The 20390-nt window shown below is 41.6% G+C and overlaps 1 protein-coding gene across 5 annotated transcripts in view; it reads left to right on the plus strand.

Annotated features, from left to right (window-relative positions):
• Kmt5b (lysine methyltransferase 5B) overlaps positions 1–20390 on the plus strand; it is a 50750-nt gene that overhangs the window by 9607 nt on the left and 20753 nt on the right. For 4 of the 5 annotated variants that reach the window (XM_021216089.2, XM_029538973.1, XM_029538966.1 and 1 more), the window contains exons 2-4: positions 9820–10055; positions 16008–16155; positions 19577–19645. In XM_021216089.2, the coding sequence (XP_021071748.1) occupies positions 9896–10055; positions 16008–16155; positions 19577–19645 (377 nt within the window). In that variant the 5' untranslated portion in view covers positions 9820–9895. The remainder of the gene's footprint in view (positions 1–9819; positions 10056–16007; positions 16156–19576; positions 19646–20390) is intronic. The other variant, XM_029538972.1, reaches the window with a different exon arrangement.

Raw genomic sequence — 20390 nt, forward strand, 5'->3', positions numbered from 1 at the left:
CCTGGAACTCACTTTGTAGACCAGGCTGGCCTCGAACTCAGAAATCCGCCTGCCTCTGCCTCCCAAGTGCTGGGATTAAAGGCGTGCACCACCACGCCCAGCTGGCTTTTCAAAACTAGCCATTAAAATATACTGAAAAGGTGGGAGGTTGGGTCTTTTGCCTTCAGACCTGATTAGCTTGGGTCCAGATGAAGGTATGACATCGAAGGGCACCTCAGAGAGCTGTTGATTGGCAGAGCAGGTGCATCTGAGCTTAGCTTTACAGAAACTAGAAAAGGGAATTGGAAAGGGCAACCTGATGATGATGTGTGTGTGCTGTCTTTTTTGTTTTTGTTTTTGTTTTTCGAGTCATGGTTTCTCTCTGTAGCCCTGGCTGTCCTGGAACTCACTCTGTAGACCAGGCTGGCCTCGAATTCAGAAATCCCCCTGGCTCTGCTTCCCAAGTGCTGGGATTAAAGGCGTGCGCCACCATTGCCAGGCTGTATTAAACTATAGAGACCTGCTCTTTGATTCTTTGAGTCTACATGCTGATTAACACTTGTGATAAACAGCTTCACTGTAGATGGAGGCATCATGAGAGTTTAGAGAAACAAAAATCTCCTATGCTTCCTTCTTTTGTTTCCTAACAGTCTTATCAAGTCTCCTGGCTTTTCAAATGAGATACTTTCCAACAATGTAGTTACAGAAGCAAGCACTAACCATAAATTTATGGTTGTGTGAGGTTCCAGTAGTGTAACTACTACCTTGTAGCTTCCACTGCAATATTGAGTGCCAGTGTTCCCAAGGACTGTGCAGCACACACAGCTGGTGAGTTATCCATGAATCAGCTGTCAAGACATAGAGAGTGGGGGAACCTGCAGGGGCTAGAGCAGGCAGGCAACATCCCAGGTCAAAGGCCCTGTGGGAGGAAACAGTGGACATTTTCAGGTTTTATTTATTTAGTTATTTTGGTGTGTCTATAAATTTTACTCCAGAAGATTATGTACTCGTGTTGCCAAGCTGACAGTATTCCAGGTAAAGTGCTATCACTGACCCCAGAATAATCATAGTACTGTTGCTACCAAATTAAATTGTAGCTGGATCACTTAAATATATTTTACTTGCTTTTCTGAATAAAGATTTCCAGAATTCTTTAACAAGATAAAGCTTGTTTTTTTTTTAATTAATGTTTCTTTGTGTGCATGCATGCCATGATGTTCATAAAGAAGTCAGCGGACAATTGTGTGGGTCCCAAGGATTGATCCCAGGAAATCAAGTATGACAGCAAGCACATCTTTACCCATTGAGCCATGTCACTAGTGCTACAATCTGCTTTTTTTTTTTTTTTTTTTTTTNTTTTTTTCGAGACAGGGTTTCTCTGTATAGCCTTGGCTGTCCTGGAACTCACTTTGTAGACCAGGCTGGCCTCGAACTCAGAAATCCGCCTGCCTCTGCCTCCCAAGTGCTGGGATTAAAGGTGTGCGCCACCACGCCCGGCTTACAATCTGCTTTTTAACTTCTAATTTCTTTTCAACCATTTGGGATTGTTCCTGCTACTGAATGCTTTCTCTAAGATAAAACACACAGATAAACCCAACATGTTAAATTTGTTCAGGAGTTCTTAATAATGTCATAGAAATTATGTTAAAATTCTTTATAGTCACTCAGAATGAATGTTTTTATTTCTATGACATTATAAAAAATTTTAAAAATAATTTTCTGTTAATTTGTGTCTTACCTGCTTGTATGTCTGTACAGAATGTGTGTGTGTGTGTGCGCGCACACCTTGTGCCTGTGGAGGCCAGAGAGGGCATCAGATCCTCTGGAACTGGAGTTAAAAGTCACAAGTGGTTGTGAGTTGCCATATAGGTGATAGGAATTAAACCTGGGTCCTCTGCAAAAAGAATCAGTGCAGGCTGGGCATGGTCAAGTCTGTCAACTCAGGAGCTCTACCAGCCCTGTGCTTTCTTTCATTCAGACTGGTTAGGAAGATGTCTATTGTTGTTGGGCACAGGATACTTCCTGAGTCAAGTACATTTACTGAGACAACTTCGTTTTCTTCTGAATTGGATGTTTTTCTGAATATAAGTAAATAGGAATTTAGTGAAAATAGTACCCTCTCCCCTGAATGCAGCTTTAGTGTTCTCATAGGAGGGGAGGTGTAGTAGTGGATGAGTGCTCTTTATCACAGTGATATTATAGCATGGTGTGATTATGAGTTTCCATTTCTACTTCAATTCTTTTGGAGGGGTGGGATTATTTTGTACTGTATTTGAAGTGGGGATCTTACTAAATAGTTGGTCTCATCGTCTTTTTAAGCCACCAGACTAGCCTTCTTAATTCCCTACCTACTTTCTTAACAGCTTCCTAGTGTGCTTCATGATGATCCTAATTTGTACCCCTCACCCCCAATCTTGTGCTTGGTCCTGAACCTGAGAAACATTGCCTCTCCTCGCACTTGTTGATTCAGTGACTCTCCCTTAGTGTTGATGAACCAGCCTCTTGTGAATGATGCTGCCATCCCTAGTGCAGTTACTGTTACCTTTCCTCAGAATCTAGTTGCATCATTTTCAGAGAGTGCAGGCTCACCCCTTGGGACTTAATCATCTTCTACTTAGAAAGTATGTCACTCCAGTCTGGAGAATTAATTCTTTAAAAAGAGTATCCTGGATATATTCTTTGACAATATCATACACAAAACAATGTATCTTGGTCATACCCCCCCCAACTTTTCCCTCCACTCCTCCCAGCAACCCCCCAAAACATACTCTTTCCTCTATGTGTGTGTCCCTATTTTGTAGCCCACTGAGTCCTGTTAGTATAGTATTGCTTGCTGGAATACTGACTGCTTCTGCTGTCTTGATCTTGTCAGATAACCACATGGAAGTACATCCTGGTTCATAGCACTCCCTCTTCCCATCGTCCTATTCTTACATTCTTTCCACCTCTTCCTCCTTGATGTTCTCTGAACCGTGGAGTAGGGTTTGATGTAGATGTTGCATTTTTATTTTTTTTTAACAATTTTTTTAAAGTTTATTCATTTATTCATTTATTTATTTTATGTAAGTACACTGTAGCTGTCTTCAGACACTCCAGAAGAGGGCGTCAGATCTTGTTACAGATGGTTATGAGCCACCACATGATTGCTGGGATTTGAACTCCGGACCTTCGGAAGAGCAGTCAGGTGCTCTTACCCACTGAGCCATCTCACCAGCCCTAGATGTTGCATTTTGGGCTGAACACTCAATAGTCACTTATTCTCAGCACTTTGGACCGCTTTGAGTCTCTGGATTAAGTTGTGACTGTTGAAGAGAGAAACTTCTTTGCCCAAGGCTAAGTGCAACATTAACCCATGTGCATAAACATAAATATTTAGGAAGCAATTTGACATGTCCATCTAGCAAGTTCCCCACCACCACTGCCCTTTCCCCCTTTTTCCTTTGAGGCTAGTCTTATGTGGCTCAGACAGACATCAAACTTGTGTACCTGAGGCTGCTGTTTTAACTGCTGATTCTCTTGCCTCTGCTGGAATTATGGGCATCCATTACCATGTCCACCAGTTGTTAAAAAGTTTTAACACGGGGGCTAGACAGGTGGCTCCCTCCTTGTGGCCTCCAAGGTTACTAGGCACACACATGGTGGACATACAGGCATATATGCAAAATATTCATGCTAATATAAAAGTAAGTGGGGCTGGAGAGATGGTTCAGTAGTTAATCACTTACTGCTGTTGTAGAGGATCGGGGTTTGGTTCCAAGCACTCACATGATAGCTCACAACTGCCTGTAACTCAGGTTCCAGGGGACCCATCTCTTTCTTCTTACCTTTAAGAGCTCAGGCACATGGTACATGTACATACACTCAGGTACACAATAGACATGTAAAAATGAATAAAAATAAAATTATTAGGGCTGGAGAGATAGCTCAACAGTTAAGAGCACTGACTATTCTTCCAGAGGTCCTGAGTTCAGTTCCCAGCAACTACATGGTGGCTCACAACCATCTGTAATGGGGTCTGATGCATTCTTCTGGCATGTCTGAAGGGTGTACTCACATACATTAAAAAAAAGAAAAGAAAAGCTGGGCAATGGTGGCTGTATTAGTCAGGGTTCTCTAGAGTCACAGAACTTACAGATAGTCTCTATATAGTAAAGGAATTTATTGATGACTTACAGTCTGCAGTCCAATTCCCAATAATGGTTCAGTAGTAGCTGTGAATGGAAGTCTAAGGGTCTAGCAGTTGATTAGTCCCACACCGCAATTAGTCCCTTTCGCAAGAAGGCGAAAGAGCGAGAGCCAGACTCTCTTCTTCCAATGTCCTTATATGGTCCCCAGCAGAAGGTGTAGCTCAGATTAAAGGTGTGTGCCATCACACCTTTAATCCCAGATGACCTTGGACTCGGAGATCTCCCTGTCTTAATCTTCTGGATCAATCACCACTGTGTCTCTCAAGATCTCCATACCAAGATCCAGATCAGAAACTTCTATCTCCCAGCCTCCAGATTAGGTTCACTGGTGAGCCTTCCAATTCTGGATTGTAGTTCATTTCAAATATAGTCAAGTTGACAACAGGAATAGCCACTACTATTAAAGGCGCATGCCCTTAATCCCAGCACTTGGGAGGCAGAGGCAGGCGGGTTTCTGAGTTCAAGGCCAGCCTGGTCTACAGGACAGCTAGGGCTACACAGAGAAACCCTGTCTCAAAAAACAAAACAGAACAACAACAACAATAATAACAACAATAATGATAATAATAGAGTAGTTGAACCATTTATATCTTCAGCCTCCCAAATAAGTTTAAAATTTAACTCAGACCCTAAAACATCTCAAATTAATCAGTTTCTAGCATTCCTCAGTTCCTAGATTTAATTTACATATATCTTTCTGGCATTGAAGACTTCTTTCTTTTGCTAATCTTCCTCTTTGTCCTGCCATCTTTTTTTTTTTTTAGCACAGACCGTGTGCCTCTTGTAGGATGTCATTTCTTAGCAGGACTCACTCAGTCATCAGTGGCGTGCCCTAGCTTGCCTTCTGAATCTCTGCATCCTCTGCCCAAGACTGACATCTTGAAGTGCTGTTCCTCGGCTGCTCTTTGCTCCTCCTTCCTTCTGCTTGGTGTTTGTCTTGACTTTTGGTTATTAGCTAGTCTTCTTAGCTCTTGGACCTACTTTATCCACACCCAGACCTAGATACATTTGGATCTGTGGCTTGAAATATCATCAGTACCACAGTACCAGGGGGTATTCCCCAGCCTGTTTCTCAGCCCTGAGCATCTAGAAATCGCCAAAGCCTGAGATTCCTATAGTTTTTGTCAGCTGTCTCAAATTCTTATATAGGAATTATGAGTTCTCATTGTCTAACCTCCACATTTAGTCTCTCAATGCTGTCCATGAAACCTTCAGAGAAGACCCTGAAGTCAGCCATTTCTTGTTACCTATGCAGGCCAGTTTTGCATCTCTTCTTTTAATCTGTGAGCTCTTCACAACTGTTGCCTGCTAGTGTGGTCCTTTAAAACTGAGGCAATGTTAACACCACTTTCTTTCCTGTGTTTCTGAAAGAATAAATTCTGTCTCCAAGTGCATTCTAAAACCTACCTTCTGTTGCCTGTCTTTTCAGCCTCTTTTCCCTACCCTGCCCCTCTAACCTTTTCTCTACCCCTGCCACACTAGATTGTGAAGGTGTTTCTGCTCTAGGCTGGTATTTGCTTTCTATGTGCCTAGTACACTTTTGATTGCAGCTAGCTTCCTGTCTTCCCTCAGCTTTCTTAGAAAACAGTCATCACACTTGCTTGTCCAGAAACACTCCTGCTTATATACTGCTTCTCTGTTCTCTAAGGTGTTTGTTTCATTTATTTATTTATTTTGAGACAGGGGTTCTCTATGTCGCCCTGACTGTCCTATGAATACCAATATATAGGTATCTGTAGTTCCTGCTTTCAGTTAAAGATTTATTTATGTGTATGAGTGTTAAGCCTACATATGTCTGTGTACCATACGCAAGCCTGTGCCTTAGGAAGCTAGAAGACAGTGTTTTATTCTTTTGGGACTTGAGTGGCAGAGTTCTGAGCCCTGTGTGTGCTGAGAGCTGAACCTGGGACCTCTGTAAGAGCAGCAAGTGTTCTTAATTAATCAGCTATCTCTTCACCCCCTTAATTGAGTTTTTTGGCTTTTGTTTTTCTTTTTTTTTTTTTTTTTTTTTTTTTTTTTTGGTTTTTCGAGACAGGGTTTCTCTGTGCAGCTCTGGCTGTCCTGGAACTCACTTTGTAGACCAGGCTGGCCTCGAACTCAGAAATCCGCCTGCCTCTGCCTCCCGAGTGCTGGGATTAAAGGGCGTGAAAAGCAAGCTCCTATGCAAAATTCTTCATTTCCAACAGAACTCCCATTCAGGAGCCTCTGCTGAGCTATACACACAGCATTGTATCTTTTGAATTGTAGTTACTCTTGACTGATACAAATACCTCCTACACTGTGGACCTGTTCAGACAGCAGCCTCAGTTATCACATTGTAGGTAGCCCTGTTGTTCTTTGGTTATTAACCTACATTCAGTTATAGTGAGAGCAGCTTGCAGTGACTAAAGTGCTGATGCTGGGATGATTTGCTGGTGAGCTTTTCCTAAAATTTAGAAAGACTCCTCCTTGGTAGAATGCTTTATAGGTTAAATTTATGTTCTGTGGATTTTCTTAGAAAATCTTCTTTATCCCTGCAGATTGTACCGTGAAGGAATGATTAGAGCAATTCTTCTCACATTAACTTGTGCACCACATAGAGGTCTTGTCACAACTCGGGTTCCTGCTTCAAATCTTGTGAGTGGGCATATGAGTTATAATGTCAAGATTCTGCATAGAGCAAATGCTGCCCTATTGGAATCCAAGATCTTTTATTTGTTTGTTTTTCGAGACAGGGTTTCTCTGTGTAGCCCTGGCTGTCCTGAAACTCACTCTGTAGACCAAGCTGGCTTAGAACTCAGAAATCCGCCTGCCTCTGCCTCCCAAGTGCCGGGATTAAAGGCGTGCGCCACCATGCCCAGCTGGAATCCAAGTTCTAACCCAGCACCTCAGTCATCCTAAATCATGCATCTCACAAATCTAACTCCATTTCTAAAGGATCTGCCCCCTTCTGGCCTCTTTGGGCACCTGCATACACATTACCTTAAAGCCATGTCTGTCTGTCCTGTTCTACAGAGTTATACTTAGGGCTCCTAAAAACACATTCTTGAGTTACTATTCATAAATGGTCTGTCACATGGGACATTCTTGGGAGTTTCTAAAAGGATCAAAAGTGCTTTAGGTTGTCTTTGTCCTTTTTCCTAGAGGTACAAAACTAAAATAAACAAACTGCTGAGCAGAGGGCTGGAGGATTGTTCAGGAGTTAAAAATACAGTCTGTTCTTCCAGAGGACCTGGATTGAATTCCCAGCACCTATATGTCAGCTCAACACTGTTGTAACTCCATTTCCAGGGGATCTGACATCCATACACAGAAAATAAAAATAAGTATGTTTTACTTGGTTCTTTAACTTAAAAAATATTTAGGGGGGAAAGTGGTCTTGTGGAACAGTGTTCTTTCAGGAGTTGGTTCTTTCCTTTTACTGTTTGGGTTCTGGGGATCAAACACAGATCTTAATGACAAACAATTTTGTCTACTGAGCTATCTTGTTGCTTTTCTAGAGGACCTCAGTTTGGTTCCCAGCACCCACAGCAACTGTTAACTCCAGCTCTAAAGAATATCCAACATATCCCAAGGGCACTATGTAACATGGCATACAGTAATGTAATTTTTAAAAAGATGTATTTATTTATTTTATGTATGTGAGTACAATTATAGCTGTCTTCAGACAAACCAGAAGAGGGTGTCAGATCCCATTACAGATGGTTGTGAGCCACCATGTAGTTGCTGGGAATTGAACTCGGGACCTCTGAAAGAGCAGTCAGTGCTCTTAACCTCTGAACCATTTCTCCAGCTCTCTTTCTTCTCAAGTATAAACATTGTACATGGTATTTGATCATCAGTAAAAGGTCTTTAGACAAAATTCAGATCTGAAGAGATGGTTTAGTGGTTAAGAACATGTACTTCTCTTAGTAGACAAACTGAGTTTAATTCCCAACATCCATATCAGGCAGCTCATAACCTCCTATAATATAATTCCATTTTCTGAGGATTGTACATTTCTGGTCTCCAAGGACACCAGAACTTGTGCATGCATCCACACAGACACATATACTTAAAAATAATAAATCTTGCCAGGCAGTGGTGATGCACACTTTTAATCCCCACACCTGGGAGGCAGAGGCAGGTGGATTTCTGAGTTCGAGGCCAACCTGGTCTACAGAGTGAGTTCCAGGACAGCCAGGGCTACACAGAGAAACCCTGTCTTGAAAAACCAAAAATAAATAAATCTTTAAAAAGTGAAAAAGGTCTTTAAAAAAAAGTACTATTTGAATAATATGTAGCTTATGTGTGATATAGTTTTACATACTTACATAATTTAAGTAAGACTTTATGAGTTTAATGATGATCCTACGAGAAATGAAAGACAGTTCAATAAAAGTTAAACAGCAGCTGAACTTAACTAGAAACAGACCCAGAGGGAAGGGCCTTAGTGACAGTCACTTCCACATCAGCCAGGCGTCTTTACCTTTCAACCGAGCCTGCCTTTTTTTTTTTTTTTTTAAACCCTCTGAAGTTATACAAAGAACTCAGGGCACATAGAAATTGATGTTTGTGTTTGTATCATTAAAGGTGTACATTCCTTGGAGTCCTTCAGAATTAATCATGAGGCTAGGGTTGTGGTTCAGTGATAGAATGCATGTTTAACCTATGTGAGACCTTGGCATCAGTCCCCACTGCTCTCAGTAATGGTTATCATTTGTAGTTTTCTATGCCTTTGTAAAGACAAAGACCCAGTATCTGTTGTCAGGATAGCCAGGGCTAGAAGCACTGAGTTGCATTGTTTCTGTTGCAAACTCACTGCAGCAGTTATCTGTGCACTGATGGAATTGTGCTAGTACTCACAAATTCCCTTCAATACTGAGGTTCTTCAGTTCTGCATGTTCTCATTTGCAAGCTTTAGTCTGACTAGGACTACAGTGTAACTCCCTAGTGAGGAGCATTAGCAGCAATAACTGTGACCTATCAGACCCTCAAATAAATCCCCATCCCCAAATCTAGCTCATTAATGTTCAGAGAGTGAAGAATGTTATATATACATTGTTTCCCTCAATTTTCCCTATATATTCATTGTTTCCCTCAATTGTGAAGCACAGTAAGGCACGTGTTTCCACATGGGTGTGACTCTGATATTTGAATATGGGTTCTTAAATGCCTTCAAACAGCCGATAGGTAGGAAATTCGTATTATGATTCTGGAGATCAGAAGACAGCTTGGGAGAGGTGGTTCTTTTCTTTCAGTCTATGGGGCCTGGAATCAAACTGAGGACATTAGGCTTATTGCCTGTCAGGTTCTTACACTGTAAGTAAAGAATTCCTGGGTTTCAGTAGTCCCTTTTGGGAGTGAACAGAACTTCACCTAGATGCCTTCTCTTAAGCTTTCCTATGGACAAAGGTAATTACCTTGTATTTTACTTGCAGTTCACAGAGTGTTACCAAACTGTATCAGTGGGTTCTTGAGCTGCACGGAGATGGTTCTCAGCTCTTGGTAACTGAAGAGGGAATGTTAATGGAGCTAGAGGTCTGCTGTGGGAAGTGTGGGGTACTCCAGTCCTGAGACTGACAAGTGGAAGGAAGACAAGAGTGCTTTGTGTGTCTTTCTTACAGTCTGTTGACATGGTCTTTCATATATTTACCTCCCGTTTTGTTTTGTTTTCATGTTTTGTTTCTGTTAGGAGAGAACATTGAAGTTATTCTCTAAGCTATCTGAAGAGAGTGACTAAATGCTCCTGGGTCAGGCTGTCTGTGGGTATGAAGTGGTTGGGAGACTCCAAGAACATGGTGGTGAATGGCAGGAGAAATGGAGGCAAGTTGTCTAATGACCATCAGCAGAATCAGTCAAAATTACAGCACTCGGGCAAGGACACCCTGAAGACTGGCAGAAACGCCGTTGAGAGGCGGTCCAACAGATGTATGTACTTCTTCATCTCACTCACTGTTTTGGTTGTGGTGTGCCCATGTTCCCTCAGCTTCCTCTTGTTATTACACTCCCTCTGTTCTCACAGGCAGCAGTAGAGCCTTTTCATTCTCAGAAGTCCAAAATCTTCTTTTTAACTTTTCCTTTTATTATTGGGGAGTGGGGTGTGCCCCATTATGTTGCCCAGGTTTGACTTGAATTCCTCCTAGCCTCAAGTGATCCTCCTGCTTCAGCCTCCCAAGGAGCTGGCGCTACAGACACACTAGCAGTTTTGATTTTTACCATGTAAAATGTAAAACTTAAATTTCATGCTTTCTGTAATCTTTTTAAAAAATTATTTACATCCCAAATGTTGCCCCCTTCTCGACTTCCCTCCCCCCCCCAGAGTTCTTCACCCCATCTCCCCTCCCTGCTTTATGTAATCTTTATGATGCTTTTTTTTTTCTTGCCCAGAACTTGTAGAAAACTGATTTGTTCTGTAGGTTTAAAAAAAATGCTACTGCTGGATTTCTTATGAGTATAAATACATGCTTTGCTGTAACTTGCATAAGTGCTTCATGCAGCAAGCTGAACTATACAGTCACCTCTTTTCCATGAGGAGTGGATGGAGCAGAGGTGGTCCTTAGGACACCCCACAGTCCTCAATCTCCTCAAGATTGTATGGGTTGCTGAGTGTCAGGGAAACCGTGTGATGAGAAGTTATTTCCAGCCCTCTGTGGGTCTTGGTGGGAATGAGGGTTAATTTTTTTCTTTAATTAATCATTTTATTTGTTTACATTTCACATTTTGTCCCCCTTCCCAGTCTCTCCTCTATGAACCTCCCACCCCTCCCCCTCCCCTTTGCCTTCAAGAGGGTGCTCCCCCACCCACTCCTGCCTCCCATTTCTAACATCCCTCTTCTCTGGAGCTTCAAGACTCTACAAAACCAAGCGACGAGGCTGTTTTTTTGAGACCTGAGGAAATTGTAGGATTGTTTTCTCTTTTTTTCCCCCCTCCAAAATAAAATGCCCTAGAATAAGCGTATGTCTGAGTGGAATATTATCCAGAAATGTCTACCCATTAACGGATGATTTTTTCAATCTCTGCTTTACCTAATGTTAGTCAGCCACTGTGGAAGTTCCATAGTTGTGTTGAGTCTGCCTCATGCTCTCTTTAGCTTTAGGTAGATGCTGTTTATTGGGCTCAGGTACCTTTACTCTTTCCAGATGAGCTCAGATCAGTGTCTTGTAGAAAGTTGGGCATAATTCCTCCTTGGAATTAAGAAAGTGGGGGAGCCCAAGACTTAACTAGCTTTTCTCTGCATGGACCCTGTTCATGGCTGCTGTCAATATGGGTTAAACTATGATCTCTCAGTGGTGTTGCTGTGGTCAGAAAACCAGGCATTTTTGAAGCTTTTAAAATACTGGCTGCTTCTTGCACAATGTAAAAGGTTTTAGTTTAAGTTAAATTGTGGGAGATACAGAATGTGGAGAATCTTGCTGAATGTTTTTGGGCAGATTGAATGGTGCAGAGAGCCAGTGACAGAGAAGGGTCACATAAAGTGGTCTGTATCAAAGAAGGTGGTCAGCCCGACTTAAAACCAGGGCCCAGAACACACAGAACTAAATGCTGACAGCACTGGAGAGAAAGTAGGCAGTGCAGTGAGAAATCAGGCACTACATCAGTCCACTCTCAGTAGTGAGTGCAGCAGCAGCCAGAGGTGAACAGGAACAGGTTGGTTTTTAAAGCCCTCTAAATCAACTAAACCAATCAGGTATAGAACAATCCATTCACCAACAGCATTATACTTATTATTCGCAAGTATGCATGGAACTTTCTCCAGGACACATCATATGCCTGGCCATGTAACAAATCTAAGCAAACTTAAGGGGATTAAAGTCATATGAGTGTCTACCATAGAATAAATATTAGAATCAATACAAATTTTACTAGTACACACTCACAAATGACTGTTGATTCAAGGAAGAAATCAAAAGGAAATCAAGTTGAACAGGGTAGCATATACCTTAATCCCAGCACTTGGAGGACAGAAGAATGAAGGGCCCTGTGAGTTCAAGGGCAACCTGGGAGAAATAAACCTAAATAAACTTGTAGCAAGTAGTCATTTAAAACCAGCAGGGCCCACCCACAAAGAACTCCCCAGGCCCAGAGGACTTCATTGGTGTATTCTCAGAGATGCTTCAAGAATTGACACCAGTGCTTGAGAAAGTCTTAGGAATATTTGTAACTTACTTTCTTACCCTCATACCAAAACTGACATCACAAGAAAAGTACAGAGTGACACCACGTCTGAATATGAACAAAACTATGCTTCACAAAATACTAGCATATCATTCTAAGGATGGAGACCATTTTCCTAGAATCATTTTCAGGGCCTTGAGGATGTTTTTTTTTCCCTAGCACTGAAGACTGTGTGTGTGTGTGTGTGTGTGTGTGTGTGTGTGTGTGTGTGTGTGTGTGTCTGTATCTGAGTCTGTCTTTCTGTCTATGCATGTGTGCATGTGTAATTTGAGGGGCTGGAGAGATGGCTCATCCAGAGGTCCTGAGTTCAATTCCCGGCAACCACGTGGTGGCTCACAACCTTCTGTAATGGGATCTGATACCCTCTTTGGGCATGAAGATGTACATGCAGCTAGAGCACTCATACATAAAATAAATATGTAAATAAATGTTTTAAAAGAAATTTTCATTTATTAATCCCAGCATTCTATAGGAGGATTACTAAGAATTCAGAACCAGCCAAGAGTGCATGAAGAGAACCTTGCTCAAAAAATTGAAAATCGGAAGATGTAGCCTGGTGATACGTGATTCAGCTAGGGTGTAGGAGGCTCCATATTCAGCTTCAAGCACAACAAACAGGAGCATCTCATTTATAGTGCCATCCAAAAACAGTAGCAATAATCTACCAAGTATTAATATGTTTCTGAAAATTGCTATTGAAAAAAAAAATTGAAGACCTGGGCTGGAGAGATGGTTCAGTGGTTAAGAGCAATAATGTCTGCTCTTTCAGGGGTCATAAATTTGATTTACAGCAACCACATGGTGGCTCACAACCGTCTGTAATGGGATCTGATGCCTCTTTTGATATGTAGGTGAACATGTAGGTAGAGCACTCATATGTAAAGTAAGCAAATTTTTTAAAAAGTTGAAGGCCTAATAGATGGAAGAACATGTTGCTTTTCCTTGATTAGACAACAGATGGCAATATTCTCCAGGTGATCCTTTCACAATTCCAACTGGCATATTTGAAAAATGACAAATCCTAAAATACAGGAGTCCAAGGAACCCAGAATAGCAACCAGTGTTTGGAGTTGTGGGGAGTGAAGTTAGGAAACTTTGCTTCCTCTATTTCAAAATTTTCTTCACTGCTGCGGTAGTCAGCACAAGGATGATCAAGCATATCTGTGGTCCTGGAATACGTTTAAGAACAAGAATAAATCACACAGTGTAGATCTGTCAACAAGGATAGGAGGGTTGCTAGGACTGAAGCTCATGGCTTCTAGATAAGTGCTTCCCCATTGAGCTGTCCCCAGCCCTGTTTCCTTTTCTCTTTTGTTTTGTTTTTGCTTTTACAAGTACCAGGAAAAATACAATGAAGGAGAATTAGGTCTCTGTATCCATAGTGAAGTGAGCCTAGCACACCATGTGTGTGAAACATTCAAAGTCCCAGAAGCAGACAGGTTACATTGTCCTGACCTCACATGAGGCAATGCTCTTTTTAAATAGGACATTAAAAAAACCACAAGGTAATCCCAGCACTCAGGAGGCAGAGGCAGGCGGATTTCTGAGTTCGAGGCCAGCCTGGTCTACAGAGTGAGTTCCAGGACAGCCAGGGCTACACAGAGAAACCCTGTCTCGGAAAAAAAAAAAAAAAAAAAAATCAAAATCACAAACCATGTGTTAAAGGAAATTGCCAAAAAGTAAAAAGACAACCATAGAATGCATAGAATGGAGTGGGGGAACTAATTCTCATCATGTCTACAAAGGGCCATCTCCAGAGTATACAAAGATCTCTTGAAAGCCAAAGTAAAAGACAGAACCCAAATTCAGAATAGATAACGATCTGAGATACACAAGTAGCCAGTAGCATATTTAGTTAGTCAGCACAAAATGCAAATCAAAACTCCAAGGTACCACTTCATTGCCATCCAGAAGCTAGAATCAGGATGACAGGCTGTTAGCAAGAAGTGGGAGGTTTGGACTTTCCCAGTCTGGTAGAGATGAGAATCCTACTAGGGAGACTTTGTGGATATAAGATATTTTTACAGAGGTTTGTAGCAGCATTATCCATAACAGCCCCAAAACGGAAGCAGCTCAGGTGTGTCTGCTAGCTAAAGTAGAATATTTTTTAACCATAAGGACAAACATACTTATACATAGTGTGCCAATTAGAAGAAACCAGTCATTCCAGCATGAACAGGCAAATGGAAAGGAGACATAGTAGGTTAGGGGTTGCCTTAGTCTGAGCATTTGGTGGGGAGTAAGTAAGGCTTCTCCACATGGGGGTGGTGATGGGAGAAAAATTCTATGAATCTGTTAACCATTAACTTATCTGTTTCACCTGGTTAAGTTTATATTTTAACACGACTTAGAAACTGTAGCGGGTTAAGGGTTAAGGATATGTGTAACTCAGTGTTTACCTGGCATGCATGAGGTACTAGGTTTGATTCAGCCAACAATTTAGATAGTTTTTTGTTGCTATTGTTTTAATTTTTATATGTATGAATGTTTTGCCTGCATATATGTTTGTATACATGCCTCAAGTCAGATCTCATGCCAGGTGATGCATGCCTTTAATGACAGGACTTGGGAGGTAGAGGCAGCTGGATCCGAGTTCGAGGCCAGCCTGGACAATAGAATGAGTTCCAGGACAGCCAGGGCTATACATAAAAACTCTTTGTCTCAAAAATTCAATTAAAAACAAAACAAAACAAAGCAAACAGTCAGATCTATTGAAACTGAAGTTATAGACCGTTCTGAGCTATAACTATGTAGGTGCTGGGAATTGAACCCGGGTCTGGAAGAGCAACCAGTGCTCTTAATAGCTGAGCTATCTCTCCAGCCTCTTAGATAACTTTTCCCAAGCTTATATACAAATATTTTGATTGCAGAAATTATATACCTACTCCTTGGAACGGACCCATTTGGTTTATTTTGTGAAAGAATGGGTGAAAAGGTTAAACCTCCCATTCTCCGTGTGCTGATTTTGAGAGCTTAAACTTAAATATTGTCATGAGCACTTTGTAAATTATGTGCTAATTCTTATAGCAGTCTGAACATTACCCATGAGCCTTCACCAGCACTGATGGAAGCTTTTTGTTTCTGTACATGCCTTCTCTACATTGCTTCTCAGTGAAACCCAGCCACTTATCCATTCAGTTCACTCATTGAGAAATCTTACAGACAGAAGTAGAATAGAAATAAGCCTCTTATTTTTCATTCCCTGTCTTTCTCCACTTCTGTATAACTCTAATCCCAGGCAAGTTTTTTTTAACTTCTGGTCCTCAGTTATCCATAAAGAGGATATTAGTCATTTAGCTGCCCCAAAGCAGGAAGCCCAGCTTAATTCCTTGAGACCCTTTGGTTCTTGGGATCCACATTATGGCATTTCTTGATGACTGTCTGCATCCCTATTGTTTTCTCCCCTAGCCCTGTCTGTACTGGCTCTGTGCTGTCTTCACTGTTTATGGACTGGAGATCTGAGCAAGCTCCCAACGCCTGGACCCTATTCTTAGGAAACCTGATCATAGTGTCACTGCCTACATTCTCCTAATGCTTGAATTGACTGCATCTGGTTTTCTTTCTGTCTAGCATAAGGAATATTAATTTCTAATCACTACTAGTGATTGATGTAACTCCAGCTAGTGATGCCAGTTTGGATGCAGTAGGAATTTTTAAGATTGAGTTGTTTCACCAAGTTATATTTCTTTCTTTTGCTTTTCACAGGTCATGGTAACTCGGGATTCGAAGGACAGAGTCGCTATGTGCCGTCCTCTGGAATGTCCGCCAAGGAGCTCTGTGAAAATGATGACTTAGCAACCAGTTTGGTTCTTGATCCCTATTTAGGTTTTCAGACACACAAAATGAACACTAGGTAATTTGATTCTCTCTTTGCATAGAACTAGTCATGATTTCCAACTTAAGAAAACAGGTGATAAATCTGAATTATAAATGATAATAACGTTCTTTGATACAGAACAATTTTCTGTGAGATAAGAAAAGCAGGCAGAATCTGGAAAGGAGGTCCACCTTTCCATCTTGCACTGGGGGTGGAGGGTCAGATCTTGCCCATGGCTTCCTTATGGGGTCTTACTGTTTTAAATAATGGCCACTGGTATTTTTGCCTTCTTGTGTAACTTTTACAACTCAGCAGTGAATACTTGCATATTCCATATGCAGATAGGAACCTGTTTAGAGTCTAAATGCTCTGTCAGAAACTGCTTCAACAGTCTTGGAGGTGTGTGTGTGTGTGTGTGTGTGTGTGTGTGTGTGTGTGTGTGAGAGAGAGAGAGAGAGAGAGAGAGGGCAAGCCCCACCTTCTGAGTGAGTGCTGGGACTGAAGACATGTACACCATGCCTGCTCTGGTTCTTAGATTCAGGTCTGAGGTCTCTGATTCCTCTTAGGAAAGATACTAAGATCATCTTACAATTCTTTCACTCTTTGGTTCTATGGCAAAAGGTTTTGGATCTGGTGGAAATGGTTCCACTAGTGATTTGGAGATAGATGCACTCTGGGCCCATTCCTTCTCATCTCCATCATACATGGGCTTCTTGGAGCCCTATGTCCGTGATCATCCAGGTTTAGGAAGCTCTGGTTGTCAGGGAAGACAGGAACTGGAAGGAAGCCTTGCACACCCTTTCCCCTTCCATATTTTTCCCTTTCTAGAAGTCAGGTCATAGTTTTTCTCACCAGCTTTATTGTATACCTAAAAAGAATGGCAGTAAAAAGGTATCTTTGGAATTCCATGATTCCTGTCTCTGTGAATCATTCACTGAACTGAAGTTATACACACTGGAATTAAGCTGAGGCTGTCAGCAAGACTGTATCCTGTACCAGCCTACCATCTTTTTATACTGTTTTAATCCAGTTCCTCCTCTTCCACTCGATGAGATTGATGCTTCTCCTGAAAGATGATCCTGATAGGATTTCAGTCACCCTCTGTATCTTTTTTTTTAAAATAAGTAGATTAGTTAAGTTCTCTTATATTGATTATATCTTATGTGTTAAGATACAGAGGTAAATGAAACATTTTAGGAAGTTATTCCATTAGAGTCAGAACAAATGTTTTAGTTGCTTATGGAAGAATATTTGTTTTGAACCCCAGGCTCTATTCCAGAGAAAGAAGTTACTTGTTACTTGTTACTTGTTACTTGTTACTGGCTCCGTAGTAGAAAGTACTGTGGTTTCTCCCCAGGAGACTGGTGTTTCTTAGCCTATGGATGGAAACTGGGATTCTGCATTTCTAACAAGCACCTTATCTGTATTAGAGTATTTTAGTCTAAACCCAAGTTTCCTGAGGCTCACTTAAAACGATGTGGTCACAAAGTGGAGTTCAGAGGGCTCAGGGTGTGGCTCAGTGAAGTCCTCACCTGTCATGAGGGAATTGGAGTGAGAGAGAATGGAAGCCAGGTAAAAATCTCAGTGTTGTAAGTTATTGATGCTTGTGACCTTTGTGGGGGAGGGCTCCTGAGTTAACTGTTCTGTTCCACAGAAGCCTGAATACCTAGATTAGTGTTTTTCAGCACAGCATTAGTCACTCAGCTGAACCTGCCTGGGGAAGTGGGCAGGACTAGTCTGCTCCCAATAGCATGGCCCCAGACTCTTCAGAGTCTGTCCCGTGTGCAGTTGATGGTTTCCTCACACGGGTGTCAGCAGCTCCTGCAAGCTGTGTTTAGAAGTATACAATCTCTTTTCTTGTTGTCTTTCTCCCTCTGCATGCCTCTTGTTCTGGGGATAGACCAGGGCCTCACACCTGTTAAACAAGACTCTACCACGGGCCGCCTTTTGCCTTCTCTCTCCATCTTTCTGTGTGCTTTCAGGACTGTGTTTGAAAGCAGTAGGAGTTGTATGATTTGAGAACTTACAAAGGCAGCTCTGTTTGAATGCGTACGCTTTGACTTTTATTTGTTGGTTTTGGTTTTGAGGCAAGGTCTTGCTGTGTAGCCAAAGTTGACTTTATGCTCATAGTTCTGCCTTGGTCTCCTGGGTGCCATATTAAAGGTGTACAGTCCCACACTTGGCACAAATGCTGATATTTTAATCTTAGTTTCCCAGCATTTACCCACCAGTGAGGCAGAGCTATATCATGAGAGAGCTGAGTAAACAGAAAATACACATTTACATTTGCTAGAATTTTTTAAATTGCTTTTTGGCAGTTGTGAAACTTAAATTTTTCTTTATAGCAGAAGACTAGAGTTGTGGACAGTACCTCTGATTTTTATATAACTTATTTATTTTTATTTTATGAACATTGGTGTTTTGACTGTATGTGTATGTCTGTGTGAGGGTGTTGGATCTCTTGGAACAGGAGTTGCAGACAGTTGTAGGCTATCATGTGGGTGCTGGGAATTGAACCCAGGTCCTTTGGAAGAAAGGTTGATGCCCTTAATCACTGAGCCACCTTTTCAGCCCCAATACCTCTGATTTTTAAAAAGGGAGTTGTGGCCAGGCAGTGGCTAAATCTTTTAATCCCAGCAGAAGAGGTGGATATCTGAGTTCAAAACTAGTTGGCTCTACCAAGTGAGTTCTAGGACAGTCTGGTATACATAATAGAGAAACCCTGTCTCAGGGTAGAAGGAGTGGGAGAGTTGGAGCAAGTGTGTGAAGATGGATGGATGGGTGGCTTTAGTAGTCCCCTCATCTAGGCAACATGACTCAGATAGTTTGTACTATCAGACAGGCAGCAAGTGTGGTGGCCCATGCCTTTAATTCCAGCATTCAAGAGGCTGAGGCAGAGGCAAGTGGATCTCTTGAGTTTAAGTCCAGCCTGGTTACATATTGAATTTCAGGTCATCCAAGACTACATAGAGAAACCTTGTCTCCAAAACAAAAATGAAAACAACAAAAAAAGGCAGATGTAGGTCAAAAGAAAGTGGTATTTATGAAGCAAGAATTATTGTCTTGGTACTTTCCCTTTAAAGCTTTACTTGACTTCTCCAGACTGAAGTTGCCTTGACAATCTTAGCCTTCCATTATTACAGCTGCATACGGTTTGTTTTCCCTGATGTGTGTTTGCTTATGCATATCCTCTCCTGAATATGCATTTATAAATTACTTTATATCATTTCAAGATTTGATGCTTGACTAGAATACATAAAGAAATTTTGGTAAATTCATTGTGGTAAATTTGTATTGTGGGAAGAAAAGATTTTTAACAACCTGACATTGCTATCTTTGGAATTCATAACATTTTAAATATTAGTGTTTAAAGATTTGTGCTGCAGTGAATTTCTAGAGATGACAAATGCCAGCTGTACAAGTATTCTTTACTATTGTTTGTTTTGTATTTGTATAGCGCCTTTCCTTCGAGGAGCTCGAGACATATTTCAAAAGCTGACAGTTTTTCTCACAATAATCCTGTGAGGTAGGTAGTGTGCATTTCAAATAAGCATGGCATAAGCCTGTGGTTCTGTCCTGGGACCATATCATAGGAGTTGTTTTAAAATTATTTATTTATTCCATGTATATTTGTGTTTTGCCTGTATGTATGTTTCTGTGAGGGTGTTACGTCACCCTGGAACTGGAGTTACAGACAGTTGTGAGCTGCCTTGTGAGTGCTGGAATTTGAACCCAGGTCCTCTGGAACAGCAGCCACTGCTCTTAACCATTGAGTCATCTCTCCAGCCCTCAAAATAGGACTTCTAAAGCATTTAGTAATCCTTTTAAATTGTATGGTCTTGCTGGAGGCAGAGTCAGGGAGTTTGTGAGGTCAAGGCCAGCCTGGTCCAGGAGTCTTTTGCAGCTGGTTTGCAGCTGCTTGAGCATTTTCTATCTCTTCCTCTTTCCTGCCTTTCCTCCTTTTTCTTTCCCTGCAGTGCTCTCTGTTACTCTTTGGTGCATGCCAGCTGAGGGCATAATAGCAGTTCAACAAATTTGCATTGTTGCTGTTGCCACAGTGGTCTCTTGTGTTTGGAAGACAGAAAAGTGAAATATCAAGATTATTGGGAAGTGGGGCTGGTGAGATGGCTCAGTGGGTAAGAGCACCCGACTACTCTTCCGAAGGTCCTGAGTTCAAATCCCAGCAACCACATGGTGGCTCATAACCACCCGTAACAAGATCTGATGCCCTCTTCTGGAGTGTCTGAAGACAGCTACAGTGTAGTTACATA

This window comes from Mus pahari, chromosome 1, assembly GCF_900095145.1.
Source record: "Mus pahari chromosome 1, PAHARI_EIJ_v1.1, whole genome shotgun sequence".
NCBI classification, from domain to species: domain Eukaryota; kingdom Metazoa; phylum Chordata; class Mammalia; order Rodentia; family Muridae; genus Mus; species Mus pahari.